Source organism: Exophiala bonariae (genome assembly GCF_035927105.1).
Source record: "Exophiala bonariae strain CCFEE 5792 chromosome Unknown scaffold_7, whole genome shotgun sequence".
Taxonomy (NCBI): domain Eukaryota; kingdom Fungi; phylum Ascomycota; class Eurotiomycetes; order Chaetothyriales; family Herpotrichiellaceae; genus Exophiala; species Exophiala bonariae.
The window spans coordinates 686,019-702,470 of NW_027042482.1; the positions used below are offsets into that span (position 1 = coordinate 686,019).

General features: G+C 49.7%; 6 protein-coding genes across 6 annotated transcripts; 2 read left to right on the forward strand and 4 right to left on the reverse strand.

The window, feature by feature from the left end:
- Nucleotides 1-708: 708 nt before the first annotated feature.
- Nucleotides 709-1,632, forward strand: LTR84_012253 (uncharacterized protein; the record flags this gene model as incomplete). Its single annotated transcript, XM_064855777.1, has 1 exon — nucleotides 709-1,632. The coding sequence occupies one exon, from the start codon at nucleotides 709-711 to the stop codon at nucleotides 1,630-1,632; it is 924 nt and encodes a 307-aa protein (XP_064708437.1).
- A 1,560-nt stretch (nucleotides 1,633-3,192) lies between these two features.
- On the reverse strand, nucleotides 3,193-4,663 carry LTR84_012254 (uncharacterized protein; the record flags this gene model as incomplete). Its single annotated transcript, XM_064855778.1, has 7 exons — nucleotides 3,193-3,608; nucleotides 3,678-3,745; nucleotides 3,796-3,990; nucleotides 4,047-4,225; nucleotides 4,277-4,344; nucleotides 4,401-4,437; nucleotides 4,487-4,663. The coding sequence occupies 7 exons, from the start codon at nucleotides 4,661-4,663 to the stop codon at nucleotides 3,193-3,195; spliced, it is 1,140 nt and encodes a 379-aa protein (XP_064708438.1).
- A 2,431-nt stretch (nucleotides 4,664-7,094) lies between these two features.
- LTR84_012255 (uncharacterized protein) lies at nucleotides 7,095-8,267 on the reverse strand (the record flags this gene model as incomplete). The annotated part of the gene is made up of 1 exon (XM_064855779.1): nucleotides 7,095-8,267. The coding sequence occupies one exon, from the start codon at nucleotides 8,265-8,267 to the stop codon at nucleotides 7,095-7,097; it is 1,173 nt and encodes a 390-aa protein (XP_064708439.1).
- Nucleotides 8,268-10,380: 2,113 nt separating this feature from the next.
- Nucleotides 10,381-11,923, forward strand: LTR84_012256 (uncharacterized protein; the record flags this gene model as incomplete). The annotated part of the gene is made up of 3 exons (XM_064855780.1): nucleotides 10,381-10,816; nucleotides 10,871-11,159; nucleotides 11,212-11,923. 3 exons carry the CDS (start codon nucleotides 10,381-10,383, stop codon nucleotides 11,921-11,923), a joined length of 1,437 nt encoding a protein of 478 aa, XP_064708440.1.
- A 1,189-nt stretch (nucleotides 11,924-13,112) lies between these two features.
- LTR84_012257 (uncharacterized protein) lies at nucleotides 13,113-14,282 on the reverse strand (the record flags this gene model as incomplete). Its single annotated transcript, XM_064855781.1, has 1 exon — nucleotides 13,113-14,282. The coding sequence occupies one exon, from the start codon at nucleotides 14,280-14,282 to the stop codon at nucleotides 13,113-13,115; it is 1,170 nt and encodes a 389-aa protein (XP_064708441.1).
- A 917-nt stretch (nucleotides 14,283-15,199) lies between these two features.
- On the reverse strand, nucleotides 15,200-15,715 carry LTR84_012258 (uncharacterized protein; the record flags this gene model as incomplete). The annotated part of the gene is made up of 1 exon (XM_064855782.1): nucleotides 15,200-15,715. The coding sequence occupies one exon, from the start codon at nucleotides 15,713-15,715 to the stop codon at nucleotides 15,200-15,202; it is 516 nt and encodes a 171-aa protein (XP_064708442.1).
- Between the last annotated feature and the right edge of the window lie 737 nt (nucleotides 15,716-16,452).

The window sequence follows — 16,452 nt, forward strand, 5'->3', positions numbered from 1 at the left end:
CTGCTAGATGCAGGCGATCCTGTATTATCACGTCCTCCATACTGCGGCTTCTACGATATGGATTATCTTGCATCATTTCCCGATTCAAGAGAGGTTGGAATGCCTGATCAAATGACCGTCGAATGGCCCGCTCACATGCAAACTCGTTTTTCGAGAACTCAACACTAATATGAGTTTTGCAAGGCTTTGCCCTCTGGATGCAATGACCTACCATACCAACATATCTCTTGGTCTACTACCCGGGTGGACGAGTGTCCTTTTGACTCAAGCCTATGCCAATCAGATGTGAAGGCGATGAGTTTCGATACTGGTCGTTTATCTTCAAACGAACATTTTGGGATCAATTCTCAGACATCTGATCGACTTTCTTTTCGTAAGGTCATGACTTGTACGCCTTTGAATATAACACGCTATGCCACGGACTGGAAAGACTGTCCAGCGACTGATACTGCACCTGCAAAAAAATTCATTCGAGTCTATCTTGCATCGAACCCGCTCGCTGATCGAAACGCAACATACGTCTACTCAGATCTAGTCCAACGTCTCGCGTATGATCAGTTTTCCGAAATCGCTCCATATCAACTCAACATCCAGAGCGCAATTGCTGGTGATTCAGATCTAATAGTGTCTGACTTCTCCCCAAGAGCTGAACTTTAAAGAACGGACGCAGACGTGACCCTGGTGTTTCTTCCATTTAATAAGTTCTATATGGGCGCTGTGAATGACCCTTGGTTCACTGCGACGAACGCCGGGCCATATCCTCCGACCGGAGGCAAGGACACTTATAATGGTACCGTGTTCTCCCGTGAGAAACCAATCACCGTGATGGCGTGCACAGAACAGTATCAGATCTGTAATCAAAGTTCTCAGTCCGCAGCACCTTCCAGCTGCATCGAATTGAAGGGATACTTGGGGCTTCTCAGCGACACCAATGGTGTCGAGTCCCTCACATGGAATTCCCACCAGGGCATGGCACTTAAAAGGGTGTTGCAAGCAGCAGCCGACTCTTGGATTTCTCTCGTCCTCAGTGGTCTTGCTCAGCGCGACCCGCCTTTGCTCGCACGTCGGCTCATCCAAGATGTTGTTGGACTCCGCTTTCCTGACGACCAATGGGAAAAAGAGGTGGACTACTGGCAGGCTCTTTTCATGACCAACATGCAAAGGGCCGTCATCGAGTATGTCACCGGTCAATTTGTCGCGAGAACCAATTATGTTAACACTACGCGCTCATCAGAGCTGAACTGGCTTTGCTATAGTCAGATCATTAGGGGCACGAGCTACTTATCGTTCAGTCTCATCGGCATGATGCTGACGATATCATTTTCTGTGCTCATTATCACCGCTGGCATGTCATTCGACCACGTACTTGAGTGGAGACATGCAAAACGGTATCCAGAGTCGGCTATGGCCAAGGGTTGGCGGCGAACTGAGATGTTGAACATGCTAAGGGCCTTGTTGGAGCGGTCGGGAAGGGGGAACTGGAGTTCACCTCACGGAATACCTCTCTGTTCACCACTTGACCAATTCAATATCGATGACTTGCACTATCGGTGCGACATCGAGCTTCGGTCTTCTACATCGTCTATACCTCGACGAGCTGCGAACCTAGACAACCGGGGTCACCTAGGGTGAGGGTCGGCGAGCAAGGGATTTTCAAGGAGTGCATCTCAAACTTTCTTACCCTAGCTGGTAGTTGCGGCTCTAGAGACGTCGCATAGATAGAGATCACTTTCATCACAGGAGTGATAGTAGGTAGAGTTCACGCATATCTGCATCGGCCAACATCTGACTATTTTTAGTGTAGCCTCAGGGGTATTACATAAATGTACTAGATTCCGCTCGGCAGCTCGGCACATTCGGCTCCAGCCTGCTCGGCCGAGTTGTGCAAGCCAATGCATAGCAAACGGCAAACGGTGCCAGTGAAACAACGTCGCTTCAAACCAATGCCCAGCCGCGCTATCACGAAGACGGAGAAAAGTGCGAGATCAACTTAAAGCTCAACTTCAAAAGCCGAGGGGACCAGCGATCGACGCTCATCAACCTCACCATCACCACCATCAATTACTTCCACCTATCAACACACAAATAAGACATGCGAGAAACACACAGCTACTCCGCCTCTCAATACGTGAGCGATGGCGGCTTTCCCCTGAGCTGGATGTGCCGGTGTTGCTGCGGGGCGGGTCGCGCAGAAGCTGGGATGCGCGAAGAAGCCGAAGAAAACCACAGGCGGGCTCAGACCCGAGCGCCGGGCACAGTCATTGGGAGGCCAGCTGGCAGGGACGCTTATCACGGCCAATCCGCGATGCACTATAAGAAGCAACCCAGCGATGCGACGACAACGAAGAAGGTCGAAAGTGCGCAGAAGCAATCCGGCGATGCGATAGTCGATAGTGCGCAGAAGCCGTAGTTCTGGAGTTCACACTTTGGTGTTCACGATTCACGATTCACGATTCTCGATTCACAAATCTAGGCTGCATGGGGATATCTGAGACTCGAGGACAATACACTATCACATTAACTCATACCAATGGCCAAGTCGACAAGTTGAAGCACCAGAACCGAAGGCTGTGTGTGCACGGTGTGAGAAAACCGCTGAGCAATAATTGCCTAGCAGTATCAGATGCTGCTGGCAGATTGCGTACTCGCTTCCGTAAACACGGGTGGCCTGACCTGCGATCCCCACCAATAGTCACCAATGCTCAATTCTGGGGATTCACGCCCCGCCAAACTCTTGCTTGCTTTGCGATCATTCGCATCTCAACTCATTATATCGTACATTCACCTGCTCGATCTCTGCGTTTGTGTTGAGTGAATGGGTGAGGAGAGTGTATGTAAACATGGTGGCCAAAGGATGTCGAGTTCCAGGATCGACTTGATGACTGTGCATTCGAGGGGGCTTCAACCGGGTCTTCAATCTTCTGTGACCCAGAAGCGGCGCATTCCCGAGATCATTTGTGGCTGGCCATGATAACACGACACATCCATGTGTCGACGTTCACCCAAGCATACGAGGTCCAATGGGGAAAGTGTGGTTAGTTCTTTCTTGACTATAATAGATTAATAGTGAGGGCTTATAGCTGTTGTTGTGGTAAGCCTGCTGTTGTTTTCTGTTGTTTGATGGCTGTCCGGAAACGTGTTACCGTTCTTGTGTCTTGTAATAACAGGTGAAGATATGCTGGTGACCCTCTATCAATGATTTCGCAAGCCTCCTTTCTGAAGCTCAAAGTCGAAGCCACGAACGCCTTTCTTCTCCGAGCTCTTTGTTGACGCCGCCTCTTCATAATCGAAAGTGATGTTTGTCGTTTTCCGGATCCCTCGGGAATCCAATATGCCCTCCTCGTCACTTTCTGCATCACCGTGCACGTTTCGCGAATGTCGGTGGCCAGATCGAAGTTGAGAATCTCCGAAGGCCTTTAGTCCGATGTTATGGGTTCCCTGGCTCATCTTGTGGGAGTCAGAGCCCCCAGTACCTGCAGTCGTTGTTCTGTTGCCCCATAGGCGGGGGAAAAGCTTGCTCAGGGGTGCTTTTAGGATAGGCAAGGCTGCGCAAATGATTGACACGTCGACTTCGAGGAACGTCCAGCTGTTCGACTTGGCTTGGTAGTCTTGGAGAGTAGTTAGGTTAGCTGGTTGATGTCCCGTTCAGTCATCAGAGAGAGACAATGATAACATACAAACTGAGTCTGTTTGAGAGACTGTTGGTCCTAAAGCTACGCATCGAATGATAGTGCAGGCCATGACACTAGAATGTGGTCAGTATTATTTGATCAAGTCTCATAGAGTCCGACATACAATATTCCTAAACTGAACACAAATACCAGTCCGATCTTTTGTGACAGTGGTAGCTTCAATTGCCAGATTTGATTCAACGGGAGAACGATGAGCAACACATCGGCCACCAGTGTGAACACCGAGTTCACATACCACAGTATGCCGATCTTGATGCACTGGCCTGGGAGGGTTTTCCTCCATGCCTTTTCAATGGGACTGGATATTATGTTAGTGTTGGAAGCTTCCGTGAGATTGAGATACTGGACACATACTCGCACTGCCAGATACTCATGCAAACTGCAACAGTGCAGTAGGATATGACGAAACCAATGACACCCCAGGAGATCATCTTGAATGTTCTGCTCGGGAAAATTCTCAGATAGAGCAACACAAGCGATATCTTGGTCAATCCGTTTGCGAATTTGTATAAGAGTTGGGCGATCCAAAGCCACTAAAGCTGATGATTAGTTCCAGTCCCGAAATGATTTTGGATTGTCCGCACCAAGAATGCCATGACCTTGTTATCTGCGTCAACTTGCTTTGTGTGAAGCCCCATGCCGTAATAGACCTCTACAATTGAGTTAATTCAGTCTAAAGGCATAGAAATTTGCGTGGAAATCACGAGCCTTGATTGAAGCAGATGGTCATTCCAATGGCCAACATCTTATATAGTCAGTAATCGAAAAGGTTGCGCACGGTGGATGATTCTTACCAAAGAAGCAATGAGTGTATAATCATCCCAACCAGTGTTCCGTTGCATGAAAATGCGAACACAGAGTCTCGCAACGACCAGAACACCTGCAAGAGCGCACATGATGATACTGATATTTGCGAGTTCCTGCCCATGAGGGTTGGGCGGTAGCCCGGCGGCGGCCCTGGATACAAGCATGGCTGTGACAGAGCACGAATAGTATCAATCCTGCAGAAAAGGAGGGAGGTGCAGGTACTAAATACCACCTAAGCCCGTATGTATACAGGTGGCAAGTGAGCACCTCTGTCCGACGTCCGGAAGGATAAGAGAGCTGTTCAAAGGTCTGCTTAGATTTCAACAAGTACCTTGTCTCTTGGCGAGAGGCACAGATGCGAGAAATGGAAGCCAATTCAGAAAGCCAAACTCTTACCAGGTATCAGAGTAGAAAGCCTGGAATGCATTTGTGCACTAGGACAGGCTTGCAACTCGCCGTCCAGTTGGGATGTTAGGCCCAGCGGGACCTCAGTGCAATTCCTGCGTAAGACTTAGGTTGAGAGCCGGTGGAAGTATATCAACTTCGCTTATAGAAGCAACCTGAACGCTGCAAGAGTTGAAACACGCTTAGGTCTCCGGGGTTGGGAGGAATGTAACTATAGGAGCGAGGAGGGACGCGCCTTCGAGAAAAAGCATTAAAGAAGCACAGTGCTTGCGGTAATGGCCAATGCTGTGACCACCACCATATGATTATTTGGTCTCACCTTGAATACCTTCGAACGCAGTAAAATGCCCCAGGATTTGCAAATCGGCAGGCACTGCAGGTGTGGCATAGCCTCACTGCCTCGGACCTTGATGATTTGCACGGTATTTCCCGTAGCGTGAGAGTGGTGCTGACTCTGGGCTTGGTGAATTGGTTGAAACTAGATATTTAGAACGGTCTAAGGTTGACAATTGCGGTGATTGCACGGCTACTGCAGGAGTCGCGCACCATTGCTGTAGTTGCAATGGGGCTACACTCCGTCTGCGATAGTGTGGACGATAGTGCCTCGCAGGGACAAGGTGGTAGGCTGCAACGGGAAGGATTTGCCTCGCCTCAATCAAAATATCAATTATACAGAACAAACTTACTCGCAAACAGGACGTTTCTTAGCGTGGGATGTCCCGAGTACTTACTCCGTACGAAGTACTCCGTACTCATACTCGTAGTTTATTGATCCCGAATACTGCAAAAAGAGCTTGCCGAAACGAATTGACACCATCCCCTGTATGTACTCAGTAAGGTAGCAAAGCACTTAGGCTAGCTGTGGCAGGAGCTTCACCATGAGTTTGTTCCTGCATAGAACGTGTCCCACATTTTCCTCGGAAGCGACAATTGGTGAGCTCAAGTGACCGAACAGAACACTGAGCGTCTTCTGAGTCGACGGACGGCAGAAAAACCCCAGTGGCGCTATCGGTACCTCGTACTGCGTGCTGAAATGGAAGAAGGTATTGTGGACACAGCTCAGCGTTGGTAGAGACGTTTCTTGTCTCGGACGATCATATCGATCTTGGAAGAGTGCCAATATAAAGTTCAGGCATGATTGGCGTTCAACCCTGCAGTGGCATCCCGGATTGCTGGCTCGGGGTTCCCCACAAGACCGTTGTTTTATCCTTCTGGATCTTGGGGGTTGAATGCCCATTTTCCCGCTTATAGCGTCCCCATAGTCAAGGTAGCGCGAGGCGCCTTTAGCACGCCGGCTGTGGCAGGATCTTGTCGAGGAAAACCGTTGCTAAGATTGCCAGAGGCTTTAAAGCTTTTCCCCTTGGTTGCACCTTGTTCCGGTGCTTGAAGTCGTCAAGACTTGTGCCGCGTCTTCCACCAGAGGTTAAAAGGCCGCCACCTTTTCGGTATCTTACAACAGAGTACCGAGTCACGTTTACAAGAAACGGAGTCCCAATTTTCAGAGTATGAAAAGGTTCGCATTTTGACTCTCCCAAAACAGAAGCCAAACGGAGTTCCGGTTGCTGTTGGTATAGCCAGGAAGTATTTTCAAGCTTGGTTAAGTCAAAGTCGTTCGCACCACAGGATTCGAGAGCTGGCTGGAGTTGTAGATCCTTACAGGGTTACAATTTGGTATCCCCACAGCAGGCGCTACGACTGAGCGGGTACGGAGTGTGGTGTACAACTTCAAGGATCCTGCGGCAATCGGTGCCCGGTATTTGGGATATTCACAAGACTGCGAAATCACAAGCCCCCAAAAGTTATGCCAAAACTCCATCGACAGTTTCCTAATGAAGACTAAACAGAGGATAGCCCTGCAAGGCCACCATTAATCTCCCCACAACTGCAGACTGCTGCCGCTGATGCCCAAACACGGAATCTCGTTTGAAGGGTTTTGTTGCAGTCCATTATCCGTATTCCATCATTCATCAACCCCTCGAGAATTGGGATGTCTCCATGCGTGTAGACGATGAGCACAGACCGTGGTGAACGGGTATTAGACTAGCTTGATATTGGAAATGCTGGAAGCATTAGGATTATAGTATTAATGTGCTGAGTGTCAATAGACTCTTAAGCACGACAGTTCTATCTCCGCAAATCGTATGCCCGGCATGAGCTTAAAACAAATGAAATTTTATCCTACTCTACCCCCTAGCATTTCGTTGATGGACTGAACGATACAAGATTCTTCAATGCATCGTCTCTTAGGGAGTAGTCAATGAGTTTGCCCTGTCCAGGAAGAATGGCATCTGCGTAGTTGAAGCCGGCAGGTACTGATGCAAAGCCGCCGAATTGACTGCGAACATCGATAACGTTGAGAAGACCCTGCCGGTTGACGGTGAAATTGCCTCCTGGTGAGGAGGTCTCGCCAGTGATAGGGTCATTTGCTGAAGTGTACGCCGAGGTGGCCACGGATGTCGAGACGTTTAATTGCTTCGAAATGGCGCTGATTGAGCACTTCCGGCTGCCTGGGCTGGCTAAATACTGGTTCGCCGCATACATAGCAGACGTAAACTTTCTAATGAGAGTGCGTTGGGCATTGTTGCTCAGTGCTGCTTCACGGATGGTGAATGCTGAAGAGGAGAACGGCTGAATGAAATCGGAAATTTTGGCCAGGATGTTGGGACGCTGCGCGGTTGGCACATCACCTGCCTGACTTGTGAAAGGGTATGTGAAGATGGTGGCATAGACCGGAGTGCCATCTGGAAGCTTTCCAGCAACTAAATCTGCATAACGAATCACGGTGGAGCCAACAACCTTGTCGATGTTAGCTGGGAACCTTGAAGAGAAATATTCCAAACTTACTTGAAAGGTATAGTCGCCATTTTCTAGATAGAGGCCGTGGAGAGCAAGCACCTTTCGAAGAATATACGCGTAGCCACTGACTGGTGAGTCGACCATGAGCGGCTTTCCTTTCAGTTGGGTGATGGAGGTAATGGACGGAATTGACGCAATCGTCAGCTCGGGTCCACCGTCCAGCTGTCCAGTGACTGTCAGTGGTTGTTTTTGGTTGAATCGTAGATTGACAGCGTTGTCGATAGTTCCTGTCATGATATCATATCCACCGGTTAAGAGCTGATTGTAACCATAGGTCGAATTTGGGACCTGGAGGTAGGTCACATTAAGACCGTATGCCTTGAAGTAACCCAGTTGGTTGGCTATCGAGTAGGTGGCCGTCTGCGTGAAAGCGCCATAGTTGATATTTTGGAGCTTTGTGGCTGTCGAATATGTTGTCGCATCGAGCGATCCATTCACTGCTGACGAGTCTTGAGGCAAGGCGAAAGCGGCCGCAGCAGCCCCCAAAAGGTAGTATGCGTACAACATAATTGTATAGTCCTGAACCAGATATGTCGCACGTAAAAATGACTGAAAAAGGAAATGAAAGGGAGACGGATGCTGGAAACGGAATTCTTGTTTACACGTGGAAGGAAACCCCAATTTATAAGACGAGAATCGGTCAATATTTCAATATTCGAGAAGGCAGAACGATCTTAGCAACCACGCGGTTGACAGGCATTGTGCCGAATGATCCATTCGCTTCCGAACAAAGCATCAAGCAAGATTGCTCCAAGAAGTAGTGAGCGGAGAGTCGCCTCGGTGCAAGATTGGCCAGTCTGAACGCGCAGTCTTTTTTACCGGATAAACGACATTGCAACATGTATAGGCTATGCTAATTAGCGTAGTTATTGAGAACACCTTCCTGGTGGGCCAACGGCACTCAATACTGAAGCCGCTATTGACGGTGTCAATTCACATTATGCTTGGTATCATCAGATCGAAACTCCTTGTGGCAGGTCTGCTTTACTGAACCTCAACTCTGTCTTCATGGAATGGGAATGAACGTATCGTGAGGCGTCCATCGAATCGTCCGGAGAGCACTCTGCCTCTGGAGAAGCCCTCATCTCCGAAATGCGAGACTACCGGTAGTCTTAACAGGATTGTGGTTCCTGATCAACTAGCGTGAATGGGGCTCCAAAGCTAGAAATGGTGCCTGTCGATCGGGCCAGACCGTTGATTCTAGGCGGCCCTAAGCCGCCACTTGAAGGATGAGGGGCACTCTTGGCAGGTACGGATGCTGGAGATAGATAGTGCCAGCTCTACTCCACTTGTCGCAAAATCATCGTCATCAAGCCGAGAAGCTCTCATATACTTCGTAATTGACCTGCTTTGAAGGTAGAGAAGCAAGACAAAACGATCGACAGGGAGTTGTTCTTGCGTTCAACTGCTAACAAATCCGCAGGTAGCTTGAGAGTCTCCATTCTCAGGTTAGAACTTGGACAACGCCAATGATTGATGCCGGTGAACATTTCACCAATGGTGATCAGCTCCCTGCGAGCGGGAGACCAAGTGGGCAAGTTGGCTTAGCATACCGAAATGTAGCTGTGCCGGATTTATGTATTGGATTCTGGCTAGCATCCTTCAACGAGGACAGCTTAATGACCGAAACCTGGCGGTGCAAAACCTTGGCCTCCTCTGATGATTGCTGGTGTAAGTGAGGTACTAGCAGATGGTGTCCAGGTCAACAGTGGCCATACTCAACGAGGGCTGCCACCCTGCCGGATAATCTCAGCCAACTGACAATGACTGTGGGATGAACTCATCGTCCACACAAACATAAGACTTGGAGCTTGAGGCATGGAACTTATCGTACAGCTCGCCATCCGACCAGTTGAGCAAGGAAGATTGTGTTGAATCAGTCAATATCCTGGATCATCCTTGCTGGGTGGAACATCTTCACCGGGATTTCAAATCTGAGCACTTTACCCACAGAAGCATGCTTCAGGTCTCGTACCGCTGTTTCAAGAAATACACCTGCTAGAAATGTACAAGATAAGGGAAAATCCGACGACACATTTTATCAATTGAAAGACTTTGAATGTCGACCAACACAAAGGGTCATTGCAGGGCCAGACGGGAAAGAGTCGCCAGTAAATGCACCTGGTGGTCGTTGCCTAAGGCGGCATGATTTCTATCTCACAGCGGCAAGAGTAAACCGAGCCGGGAAGGAACAGTGCGCTTGGCATACGGATCTCCGCCTGCGCCTGCCTGTCCTCTGGCATACGAGTACAACTGCGACCGACTTCCGCTCAGAGTTGATGGTTACAAATTCCATGAGAATCTCAACATCTCCCTTCACTTCTCAAGGTCTGGCCACGTCGTCGCTCTAGACGTGTGCATTGGACTGTGGCAGCTGAATCAAATGCGTGTCCATCCCAGTCTTTCCGTCGTACTTTCTGTTGCATGATCCCGACCATGGTCCGCTGATCTGTTTCACCCACCTTCACTTCTCCACTGTCTTACTTTCATTCAACAGCCTATGTTGTAATCTTTTCTTGTGGCATCGGTTCATAGTATCTTCTCACCACGCCTTCCATCTCCAACTTCTGTTAGACCATCTGTCTAATATCCCGCCGACCTCTATCGTCAATATCCTCAAATGTCCCTCTCGAGGTCTCCATCACCACTACCGAATGGAGGATGGACTTCCAAAGGCTTGACGGACCGAAGTTCTACACCCAACAGCCTATACAGCAATGGGAACGGTTTCAGCAACACTGATGATCAATGGGCCGCCGCGAAAGCGAGGAGTGCCCAGATCAGAGGCCGTCCGAGTATCCAGACCAAAAATGAAGGCTTCTTTCAAAGATCCAAGAGGAAGATTTCTACCTTGCCTGTTTTCAATAGTCCATATACCCCGTTATCGTCGAATTGGAAAGACCCAGAGAAACTCGGTCGAAGCCGGTGGACACCGGGAGGGGAAGGTGGTCTTCCTAAGCTGAAGACATTCCTGGGGAATGTGTTACGGAAATTCAGATTTCTCTTCATTATCCTGGCTCTGGTCACGCTTACAACTCTGATAATGTCACAGACGAGTGAGACCTCCCACTGAAGATACATGCTTGGTCTATACGCTAATTCGACAATAGATGTCCGTGGCAGATACCGCAGCAATTCCAGGTTGGGTGGTGGAAGCAAATTTGTCATCATTCTTGGAGCCAATGAAGGCGGTGGTGTCATGGAATGGAAAGGTCCACGGGAATGGGCTATCGAGAGAGACAGTATCAAGAACAAGAAGAAATATGCGGATCGTTGGGGCTACCACCTGGAGGTCAGCGACATGAGTACCAAGAAACGCTATGCTCATGAATGGAGAGAAAGCTGGGAGAAGGTCGACCTCGTACGCAATGCTATGGCGCGATACCCTAGTGCGGAATGGTAAGCGACGCCCGCTCGTTACGGGCTGCTTAAATGCTGATTTCTGTTCCAGGTTCTGGTGGCTCGACTTGAATACCTTCATAATGGAGCCATCGTATTCACTGCAGTCGCATATCTTCGCCAATCTCAATGACAACGTCTACCGGGACATCAATGTGTACAACCCTCTTAATATCACGCATCCCCCCGAGACCGGCTTTCTCGATATCGTGGCCCGATCACCAACTGGTGACAATCTCACCTCTTCCATCGACATCATTATTCCACAAGACTGTGATGGATTTAACCTGGGGTCTTTCTTTGTCCGAAGATCCCAATTCACCGATCGTCTGCTTGATATGTGGTGGGATCCGGTTCTCTATGAGCAGAAGCATATGGACTGGGAGCATAAGGAGCAGGATGCGCTTGAGCACCTTTATGCATCCCAACCGTACATGAGAAACCATTTCGCATTCATTCCTCAACGAAAGATCAATTCTTTCCCTCCTGGAGCTTGTGGTGGTGAAGCAAACGCAGGAGAGAACCCGCTTCTCAATCCCCGGTTCCATTATAATGAGGATGAGCGTGACTTTTTGGTCAATATGGCAGGTTGTCAATGGGGTCGGGATTGTTGGTCCGAGATGTACTCGTACCGGGAGCTCAGTAACAAGCTCAATCAACCAACAAGTGAAAAAATCAAGAGTTCTATACAGAGAAGTTGGTCTGGCTTCAAGAACTCTATATTTGCTTCAGATGACAAAACACCCAAAAGACAACAATCATGAAGAGTGACTCCAGCACTTCAATCACTCTTCGAAGGACCTGCAGCCGGGCTCGTCTTCCTGGCTCGGCTGCGAGATCAGGAATTTACATCGGCATGATCCGGTATAGGGGGATGAACCCGATCTTAATCATACCCAGAGTTGATTGATATGTATGTTATGGAGCATGACAATTTCAACACTCATGGAGCAACAACGACATTGATTACAATTAGCGACTGGTGTTTTGGCGACGGGAGATTGTGTTCATCATTGCTGGGTGGTGGGATGGCTAAAAGCGCCTCTTTTCTTTTTCCCCAGTGTATGCCTAGATGATTTACGGGACGGTTAGACAAGATAGGACAGCCGAGGAAAGACTGTTCCTCACTATCGGCGAATGGCACGGTCGGGAAGTTCACTCCGGGTTCAAGGAAGTGTACTCGACAAAAAAGTATAATATGGTTCGGGTTATTCGTTGGTATTTCAACAAGATCAGATTGAATGTGATACTGTGTTGACATGACACGATTGATCATGTCGAGTCGAAGATGGCGAAGAACAGAACAGTGCATCGTGACAAGGGAATCTGGATGACAGGAATGCATACCTTGTGATTTCAATTCTTGAAGATTCTACTAGTAGGAAAGCATTGGCGAATCGAGTTCGACGAAGGAGTATGCTGGTCCTCCCCACGAATCATAATTACAGCTCCCGCCCAGGGTATGCTGTCAAGGTGCACACATTTTAGCTCAATGACCGATAGTATTCGTAAAAGCCCGAACTCATACTCCATACGAAATTGACCAATGTCAAAGTTGTCAACCGTTGACAGATAGCGTATAAGATAGCATGTCTCACGGCGTGGAGAAAGGTCAAGTGGAGTCTCAGTCCGGTGCTGAGCCAATGATGTCAACACGTAAAGCACAGCATATTCAACGCCCGCTCTTAAACTGACCGTCGAGGATATCGAAGATAGCAGGCTCGTCGGATATGCGTCGCAAAGACGTCGAGTAAGCGATCAACTCTCCACCTTGTCCTGAATGTCAAGGTCTCTCTCCTTCCCGAGCATTGCGCCGTGGAAAACAGAGGAACAACTAACTCCGTGCACTTGGCGCATAACCAAGATGCATACGTCCAGAACATGCAACGGGCAAACGGCACAGGAATAGGAGAAGCAGTCGATGAGTTCCAAAATATCGTTTCGATTAGCTATCTAGATTTTCGCCTTCAACGGCGTGTCCACCGAGGCCGGGAAACCAAACTTTGAAATATCATCCGTCGTCTGGCCGTCAATGGCCAGCTCGGCAGCCACGCGGCCAATGGCAGGGGCGAACTTGAACGCGTGAGCGGCGCCCTGCGTGACGATGATATCCTGATACCGATCCAGGGGCGTGATGATGAACTGGCGATCCGGCGTGATGGCGTACTGACAAGTGACGGTGCGCATGACCTTGCGACCGGAGTCGGGGATGAAGTCCTGCATGGCGGAGGTCAGCTGCTCGAGCAGTTTGGGCGAGGGCTCGAACGTGCGCTCCGCGGGCGTCATGTGGTTCTTGGCCGTGTCGTGCGCGCACTTGATGGTCGGCTCGCCGAAGGTCGGGAACCCGTAGTACCATTGTTCAGGGGTGCCGAGGATCCAGACGGGGAAGCGCTCCGGTGAGTATTTCGTGGGGTCGCTGGGCTTGAAATACGTGACTTGCTCTTGCATGACTTCTAGCGGGATGTGGAGGCCCAGTGGGGAGAGGAGCTCGTTGATCCACGCGTCGGCGGCGAGGATGATCTTCTTCGCTGTGTATGTACCTTTTGATGTTTCGATGGTCACGCCGGGCCCAGCCGACCCTCGCGGCGTCACGCGTTCCACCTTGGTGTGTTCCTTCAGCTCGGCCCCGTTGAAACGGGCGAGGAATTGCATCGTCATGACTGACTTCGCGGCGTGTGCGATGCCGGTGTCTGGGGTGTACACTACTTGGTAGTCGTCTTTCAAGTTGAATTGGGGCCACCGTTTGTTGGACTCACCTGCCGTGAGGAGTTCATACGGCAGATCGTTGGCCTTCATGCAATTCGCCCACTCGGTCGCGGTGGGCGTGTTGGGCATGTCATCCTTAGGGATTACAACCACGCCGCCGGTGATGGTTAGTAGCTTCTGCTTCGACGCGTCTTCTAGATGGGCCCAGTCCTTGTACGCGGACTTGGCGAGTGCAACATACTGTGATTGATCGTATGATGTTCTGACGATCCGAGATGTGTCGTGGGATGCGCCCCGAACGTGTCCCAACTCGAATTGTTCAAAGCCAATCACTTTCGCGCCCTTCTTAGCCGCGTAGTATGCTGCTGCGCTACCCAGGGCTCCTAGACCTACCACGGCGACATCGTACTGAGCCATATTTCACGTTTGCTTCTCGATTTTTGGTGTGATATTGTATGAAGAATCAAGATGTTCAGGATAAATCACGACTCACCACTTTGAGGAGTTTAGATACTGCTAGTTTATAGTCCTCAGTCAGTGGGAGATATATGTCCTAAGTGGGACGAGCTAATGTAGTCGTGCGGTCCGAAGGTCGGAAGAGCCGTCTTATGAGCCGATCACATGAGACTAGAACTCTTTTAACCGCCACTGAGTTCACGCGGTCATTGGTTTCGAATTTGAAAAGGTGATCAATATGTGTAACATGGCCAGAAAAATGCGGCATTCCCTGAAATGTTCTCGCAAGGTCATGAACACTGCCTTTTCGACCAGAGGAGCCGATCAAAACGAGAAGATCTTACGAGTCGTATGTATCGGCAAGCTTTCCATATTCGGTGGGTGGCATTTCACAAGCCGAACGCGGAGAAACTCCGGATAAATTCTCCTAACCTCATAAGCGGGATACTCCCTATCGCTCTTTGCTATCTCCCTCCAACATCGCAGGAGATTTCAATAGCTGATCCAAAGTTTCGCAACGTTCCCCTGTGAAAGTCTACCATACACATCATGTGTGAAGTCGACATGGGTGCCGCAGTGTGTGTACGTTGGGGTTAGGACTCTATCTTTCCTCTCGTCGAAGAACCCACGCCTTTGGACGTCCGCCACGTTCGAAAGGACGATCTTCTAAATTCAACGCGTTAGTGGACGGGGGATTTGGTTCAGATAGTAGTGATCGGTTGAGTACCACGAGCACAGCTCTACATGGACAGCTGAGACGCTATCTAAGTGTTGAACAGCACATCTTGGAAGCATTCCAACCAAGTTATGACACCAAATGGACAGTGGAAAAGGCCACCTAGTTTTTCCTTCTCGAACTTTTTTTTCACTTCATTCCATCATACCAACGTAATCCCCTGAGGCATCCTGAGCACTGAGAATTTACTGATTTCTGGCAAGACTCTTGGATTGAGCACTGTGTCGAGCTGCTCTTTGACCTTGACATATTGGATTCTCAGTCGTGGTACTGTTTCCATGGCTAGGACGACAGCCAATTCTCGAAGTCGTGCCCAACGCTCTGGACCGTTTTCAATAGAGGTGATCTCCTCAGTCATGCTCATTGGGCGATAATCTAGGACAGTGTATCCCTCTTCGAGATGTGCCACCAATGACAAAGTGGAGGACTCGAATTCTTCCGCCTCAGTCTTCAGCTTGAACATCAAATCCCAGAGGCCTCGTTCTCTCTGAGAGGTCGTGCCGGTTGCTTGTGTTAACGGATCTAGTCGCATGGACTTCATGATGTGGCAGATTTTGTCGACTTCTGCTTGCTGGAGAGGCTGGGCTGTCTCGTCTTGATGGGATCTTGATGGCTGAGCTGCATCGTGGTGTTGAGATCTGAAGGGCCACAGAGACATCTTGACGGAGGTTTTTGGAGGAGTCAGGAGTGGGTGAGCTGGCTGAGGCTTGAGGGCTGGACTGGCTGTGTAGACCGGGAGCTTTTGTGCTGGACTAATATTTCGGTCAAGGAAGGAGTAACAGCCTCGTCAGAGATAGTCAGTCGAAGGAGAAAGATTGTTGTCGTAGTATCCAAGACGGAAGGAAGCAAGCTGTGTCCCAGAGAGATATTGGAATGTTGATTGATAATCCAAACAATCCAAAGCACACACGAAGGAGATTCGCAGGTCATCCACAGTCAAAACCCCGTGAAGAATTGTCTTGCCTGCGATTCCGCTCCGCAGCAGAGCATCAACAGCAACAGCCTTCCAACGGTTGGGGCCTGGACTCCTGGTCTGCCTCCGAGCGCCGAGAGGAGTCCATCTCACGCGATAGTTGTCGCAGAGGGGGCCTCCCGACGAGCAAGCAGCGAGCAGCAGCATCAATAGGAATCGACGTGAGGATCTCACTTGACTTGGACTCACCCAGAAGAACACCCTGCGCCCGGGCCCTGTGCGACCAAGACCGTTTGGAGTTTTCAAGACCCCACGCGGCCGGCGCGAATGCAAGTTGAGGAAGCTCACGGCATCAGTTTTCGTTGTATATCTGTCTCATATTGGATAGATTGATGAGGCGGCAACAGCCATCGCATCGGCAGGCTGCAGCTGAGACATGAAGACAAAGAGGAAAGAGACAAAGAAATTAATTGGGGAGAGCG